The sequence below is a fragment of the Littorina saxatilis genome, linkage group LG8 (assembly GCF_037325665.1).
Source record: "Littorina saxatilis isolate snail1 linkage group LG8, US_GU_Lsax_2.0, whole genome shotgun sequence".
Classification (NCBI taxonomy): domain Eukaryota; kingdom Metazoa; phylum Mollusca; class Gastropoda; order Littorinimorpha; family Littorinidae; genus Littorina; species Littorina saxatilis.
The window spans coordinates 63,064,483-63,071,206 of NC_090252.1; the positions used below are offsets into that span (position 1 = coordinate 63,064,483).

Below are 6,724 nucleotides of genomic sequence, written 5' to 3' on the forward strand. Positions count from 1 at the left end.
TTCGGGTCGCTTCCTCCGAGTGGAAAGCTAGCAGCAACAGAGTCGCGCTACCCAGGTGTAATCAGCCACCTGCACTTATGGCAGAATATTAATGACCGAGGTCTATTACGTGCCACAGTGGTAACACGGGGGTGGAACATGGATACCGTCTCTGAGTTGTAAAGTTGACCCACACGGCGTCTAATTATGCATCCGCACCGAATATGCATACCAGCGCTCATTGGTTAATAACAGGATATTCGATGATTATTTTCATTGGTCGACTGAAACGTTTTCCTCATTTTGAATGAAGTGGCAAACGGTTCTTCACTAATACCGAAAGTGAAAACTCCCGTGGGTAGCTTCCCTTTGCCGCACAATATTTACATATGTTTTAGACCAATGAGCGCTGGTATGCATATTCGGTGCGGATGCATAATTAGACGCCGTGTGGATATTAGCGGCTCGCAAACGAAGATTCGTCCAAATGATGGTTAAAAACAACCTGCAGCGAACGGAAGCTGAAAACTAAAGGTGCATATAGTTCAAACAATCATTCAACTGTATTTATTTGACCTTACACAGACTGTAGGGAGAGGCAAACCATCTTGAACAATATTTTTCCTCAGGAAGCGACTCCAAGAACACAGAAGACTCGAAGGTGAGTGACGTACCTTGTAGTCTTTCTGTGATAGTAGTCGTCCAGTGGACGATACCTTTCGCCTGTGGTCCGTCCCGGCCCGGATTCGAACCTGCGACCTTTCCTTCACAAGTCCAGTGCTCTACCAACTGAGCTACCGGGGCCCCTTCTCCTTCTTCTAGCTCGCTTGTTTAGTCGTCCGCTCCTGTGGCGCATGCAAATGTCGCCGTCTTTTTCAGGGCCGCCTGGTCGCCACATTGTGTCCATCTATATATGTATACGACTAGTGTCTGTCTGTCTGTCTGTTCGCGATGCACGGCCAAAGTTCTCGGTGGATCTTTTTCAAATTTGGACACCGTATTCAGCTACACCCCGGACACAACCTCATCGATGAGATATTTCAACACGTGCTCTCAGCGCGCAGCGCTGTGCGCGCTGAACCGATTTTGTGTTTTTTTGTCGGGATCCACTACCAGTAACTCTTCCTTATCTTCTCCAGTGTTTTCAGCCGCGATTATCTCCCTTCCTCCGTGTGGCGTCAATCCATATTCCCGTTACTACGTTACTATTTTTAGAAGGTCACTGCACGTTACTATTTTTAGAAGGTCTCCAGTGTTTTGCGCGTTTATCTCCTTTCCTTCGTGCGCCGGCGAAGCCGGCGTACACCCGGCAAAGCCGGGTCCCAGGCGCAGCCTGGTATTCGGCTCTACTTCTTCCCGGCGAAGCCGGTACCCGGCGAAGCGGGTAATCATCTAGTATATATATATATACGGCTTCTGTGTGTGTGTGTGTGTGTGTGTGTGTGTGTGTGTGTGTGTGTGTGTGTGTGTGTGTGTGTGTGTGTGTGTGTGTGTGTGTTCGCGATGCACGGCCAAAGTTCTCGATGGATCTGCTTCAAATTTGGTGGGCATATTCAGGTAGACCCCGGACACAACCTGGTCGATGAGAATTTTCAACACGTGCTCTCAGTGCGCAGCGCTGAACCGATTTTCTGTTCATCTTCCCAGATCCATTCCCAGTAACTCTTCCTTATCTTCTCCAGTGTTTTGCGTTTATCTCCCTTCCTTCATGTGGCGTCAATCCATATTCCCGTTACTATTTTTAGAAGGTCACTGTCCACAACGCTTTCATCCCGGCGAAGCCGGATATTCCTCTACTTCTTCCCGGCGAAGCCGGATATCATTCGGCTCTACTTCTTCCCGGTGAAGCCGGGTACCCGGCGAAGCGGGTATTCATTCTAGTACTACTATATACCATTGCACGATCTATTTTCTCTCAAAATCCCGTATAACGAATGTTCCTCTCACAGTTCCATTCAAGTCTGTACTTTAACAACTTATCACTTGCAGGCTCGCATTCCTTCTCCTCGCCTCATGCCATGAACACCAGTTTTAGAATGTCCTTTCAAGTCTATAATTTGAAACTAATCATTTTCACGTTTGCTTTCCACGAATAGAATTTGTTTAGGGTTGTTCGAAGAATGCATATTTTACAATAACCAGGCTTGCAGTCCTCTCATTGCCTCACACCACAAATACAATGCGAAGAATGTACTTTGAAGAATATATATTTTACAAATCCTCACCATTCCACACACCAAAACCAAAACATACGGACAACGCACTTTTACTTTCTGCGCACCCACACAATGGAATTCTCTCCCCTTTCACATCCGCCACTCTCAGTCACCCCAAGCATTCAAATGAGCACTTAAAACGCACCTCTTCAAGAAATACAACCCCTGATTTTGTTTTCTCAGTCCATCAGTAGGATACATGTAGTGTATTTGTTGTTTTAGTGATAATGTGATAATGTATATAAACATCTAGGGCTGTTTTCAGTATTGCTGATAACATGTTCTGTTTGATTAAGGGTATTTAGCTGGTATTTCCTTGTTTTCACTACCTATTTTATTCATGTTTTTATTACTTAGTTAGTGGAAGAATCTTTTGTATGTATGTTTGATGGTGTATGCTTTTAATTAAGCGTTGATGATTATGAATGTAGATGTAAATGCTTGTATAACTGTGTTTTAGTTTTAAATGTGTCAAGCGCAAAGAGCATAATTGTAAAGTTATGATGTTGCGCTATATAAATGCTCATTTATTATTATCATTATTATAAATAATCACTTTCAGGTTTGCTTCTCTCTAATTGCCCACTACGACAAATACCATTTTCAGAATGTCTGTATATTTGACAACTAATCGCTTTCAGGTTTGCTTGCCACGGATACCATTTTCAGAATGTCCTTTCAAGAATGTATATATTACAAATAATCACTTCAGGCTTGCATTCCTTTCATTGCGAATACCATTTTCAGAATTCCCTTTCAAGTCTGTTGATGGTACAACTTAACACGTTCCATTTTGCTTTCTTCTCATTGCCTCCTACCACGAATACCATTTCAGAATGTCAGTATATTTGACAACTAATCACTTTCAGGTTTGTTAACCACGAATAACATTTCAGAATGTCAGTATATTTGACAACTAATCACTTTCAGGTTTGTTAACCACGAATAACATTTTAGAATGTCAGTATATTTGACAACTAATCACTTTCAGGTTTGTTAACCACGAATAACATTTTAGAATGTCAGTATATTTGACAACTAATCACTTTCAGGTTTGTTAACCACGAATAACATTTTAGAATGTCAGTATATTTGACAACTAATCACTTTCAGGTTTGTTAACCACGAATAACATTTCAGAATGTCAGTATATATGATAACTAATCACTTTCAGGTTTGTTAACCACGAATAACATTTTAGAATGTCAGTATATTTGACAACTAATCACTTTCAGGTTTGTTAACCACGAATACCATTTCAGAATGTCAGTATATTTGATAACTAATCACTTTCAGGTTTGTTAACCACGAATACCATTTCAGAATGTTGTTCCAAGTTTATTTTACATAAAATCATTTCCACTTCTTCCTTTCTTATCATGGCCCTCACCACGAATACCATTCACACAACCCCCAGCCCTCACCACTGCGCCGAGCACCAGAAGAGCCCATAGCCGGACACCGTAGCGCTGGGCACGTTGAGCGACTGAGTAAAGTCCGGTTTGCGCGACCCGTCACGCGCTCCTAACTCGGGAACCTGGAACTCCCGGATAACGTGACGCACGCGGGGCTGGTAGAACGCCTCCACCACCGCCCCCACCAGCAGGATGGCCATGGGGAGGGCCGAGCTGGCCACGAAGGCTAGGCCGGGGAAGTAGTCCACCGTGTGGTTGTACAGCTGGACTATGGCCAGTGGACCTACCACGGTAGACAGAGCTTCTGCTGCCGACATCCTGGACAGGACTTCCCCTACTTGATCCTGCGAGAGAAGACAAGAGCGAATAACTGCTGGTGAAAATACGAGAGAACAGTAGTAGAAAAGTACGGACACTGGCAAACACGCACGCAGGCAGGCACGCACGCAGGCACGCAGGCACGCACGCACTTACACACGCACTTACACGCACGCGCGCACACACGCACACACACACACACACACACACACACACGCATGCACACTCAAACCAACAACAACGAAAATAAATGCCATCTTCGCGTATGCTCCTGTCAGAATTTGCTCACACGTGAGTTTTTTCTTCTGAAGTACTAAGCCATGTCTACGTTGTACACGTGAGTAAATGTCTACTGTTACTACCAACCTGCGAGAGGTGACAGGTGAGAATAACCCTGAGCGCAAGAAAGACGCATCCCACGTTGTACAGGTGAGTACACTTCTTCTGTTATTCACCTACTTTCGACAGGCGAATGGCCAGCATACCTGTGACGGCCAGGGCTGACACAGTCCAATTTGTGACTCAGCCCCAAGCCAAGTCTAAATTGTAGAGGTGAGCACATTCCTACTAAAACATTGAAACGTTTGTGATCCTTCCCCCTCCTCCATCCGACTCTCCTTCGATTTAAGACGTCCCTCAGTGTAAGACGTCCCTCAGTGTAAGACGTCCCTCAGTGTAAGACGTCCCTCAGTGTAAGACGTCCCTCAGTGTAAGACGTCCCTCAGTGTAAGACTCTTGTCTATAACATCTGTACATTCATCTACATTGCCCTCGATTTTTAAATCTGAGTAACTGACATTTTTGACAGTCTTAGAAGGGTTTGGTGTTCTAGATGAGCGAACGTGTAGCCATGACCTGTACGCGTTCGTGTTGATATGGACCACTATTCTACCTGTACATTTCTTCTTGAACATTTGCACCTGTAAATTTCTACCTGTACATCACCAGCTACTTACCTGAGACAGACGACTGACCAGGATAGCTCTCAGCGCAGGGAACACGCAGTCGATCATATGACTCAAGGAGCCAGCCAGCATGAAGCTCCAGGTGGTGGTAGAAAAGCCAAGCCACACCCCCCCGACCGCCGTGCACACCAGCCCCACCACCACCACCGTCCTGTCCTTGAGGAAGGGCGCCAGGAGGAACAGGAAGACGCTCTGGAGAAGAGAGAATGCTTCATGTCCTACATCCTACAGGCTAAACATTTCGCCTCTTAAGGACTAGATATAATATATATTATATGGGTTATATTATTATTAATGATAAACTGAAGACTTTCTTTCTTTTCTTTCTTTATTTGGTGTTTTACGTCGTTTTCAACCACGAAGGTTATATCGCGACGGGGGGAAGGAGGGAGATGGGATAGAGCCACTTGTCAATTGTTTCTTGTTCACAAAAGCACTAATCAAAAAATTTGCTCCAGGGGCTTGATAAACTGAAGACCCTGAACCAAACGTGGGGTACCATCCAGAGACTCGCCCAGAACCGACAGGAGTGGAGATCCTGTGTTGCTGCCCTACATGACAACCAGCATAACGGGCACTGGCTGGCATATGATAAATCGAGTTTAACGCCCTCACGGCAAGTGTGGTATCAGCCATCTGCACTTGTGGCAGAATGACCGAGGTCTTTTACGTGCCACTATAGTGACACGGCGGTGGGACATGGCTACCGTCTCTGGGTCTGGACATATAAAGTTGACCCGTGTACGTCCCAGCCCGGATTCGAACCTGAGACCTGATGATCACAAGTCCAGTGCTCTACCCACTGAGCTAACTGGGCCCCACCTGAAAGGCACTGTAGGAAGTGATGTAGGCCGCGAAGCGTCGGTAAGGCCACGACAAGGGAGGCAACTGCACGTAGACTGTGGTGACTGCGCCCCTTCCCTCCCTGCAGGCGAACATGAAGAACATGACGAGCAGGCAGCCCCACATCAGCACGGGGTCCACGTCAAGCCGCTTGCAGCCCAACACCTTAGCCGTCTGCAGACATGGGACATAATACACAGTGTTGTTTGTTTGTTTGTTTGTTTGTTTGTTTGCTTAACGCCCAGCCGACCACGAAGGGCCATATCAGGGCGGTGCTGCTTTGACATTTAACGTGCGCCACACACAAGACAGAAGTTGCAGCACAGGCTTCGTGTCTCACCCAGTCACATTATTCTGACACCGGACCAACCAGTCCTAGCACTAACCCCATAATGCCAGACGCCAGGCGGAGCAGCCACTAGATTGCCAATTTTAAAGTCTTAGGTATGACTCGGCCGGGGTTCAAACCCACGACGCCTTACCACTAGGCCAACCGTGCCGGTTTCACAGTGTTGTTGCCAGCCTAAGAAGACAATAGGTCATTTGGACCTCCAAAAAACAACAAAAAATAGGTCCAAATGTCCTGGCTTTAAAAGAATCAATAGGTCACAATTGTACCGCCATACCTTTAATACTTGCAATGCAAACTAACTTACAGTCCGGAGTTAAATCTATCTTTTTACGCAAAAATGACAATAAAGCCATTGAACAATGATAACACTTTATTATCTGATTCTCACAGAAATTAGTGTATGGCGCTCATTTGCTCATTTTTGGCAGTACACATTAAATGTAATAAACTTAAACAAAAAACTTAATGATATGAACTTATATATTGGTGAACTTTCCGCTGTTTGCACCGTTTTCGGTAAATAGGTACACCGGCTGGATCGGGTATTTCCATAAACGCAGCCTCAAGTGTCAATGACGACAAAGACGGACTCGGCACCGAGTGCATTTTCACTCGTAGCGAACATGAGCATTTCGA

At 45.4% G+C, this 6,724-nt stretch overlaps 1 protein-coding gene across 1 annotated transcript; it reads right to left on the reverse strand.

The window, feature by feature from the left end:
* Positions 1–3,383: 3,383 nt before the first annotated feature.
* LOC138972435 (uncharacterized) lies at positions 3,384–5,937 on the reverse strand. The gene is made up of 2 exons (XM_070345089.1): positions 4,885–5,937; positions 3,384–3,954 (listed from the first exon to the last, which is right to left on the reverse strand). Exons 1-2 carry the CDS (start codon positions 4,963–4,965, stop codon positions 3,616–3,618), a joined length of 420 nt encoding a protein of 139 aa, XP_070201190.1. The 5' UTR covers positions 4,966–5,937; the 3' UTR covers positions 3,384–3,615.
* Between the last annotated feature and the right edge of the window lie 787 nt (positions 5,938–6,724).

Bases quoted from the DNA above. Each gene is read 5' to 3' on its own strand.
- LOC138972435 (XM_070345089.1), bottom strand. From the start codon at position 4,965: ATGCTGGCTGGCTCCTTGAGTCATATGATCGACTGCGTGTTCCCTGCG. The intron at 3,955-4,884 runs GTAAGTAGCTGG...CTTCTCTCGCAG, and splicing joins TGGTCAGTCGTCTGTCTCAG to GATCAAGTAGGGGAAGTCCT.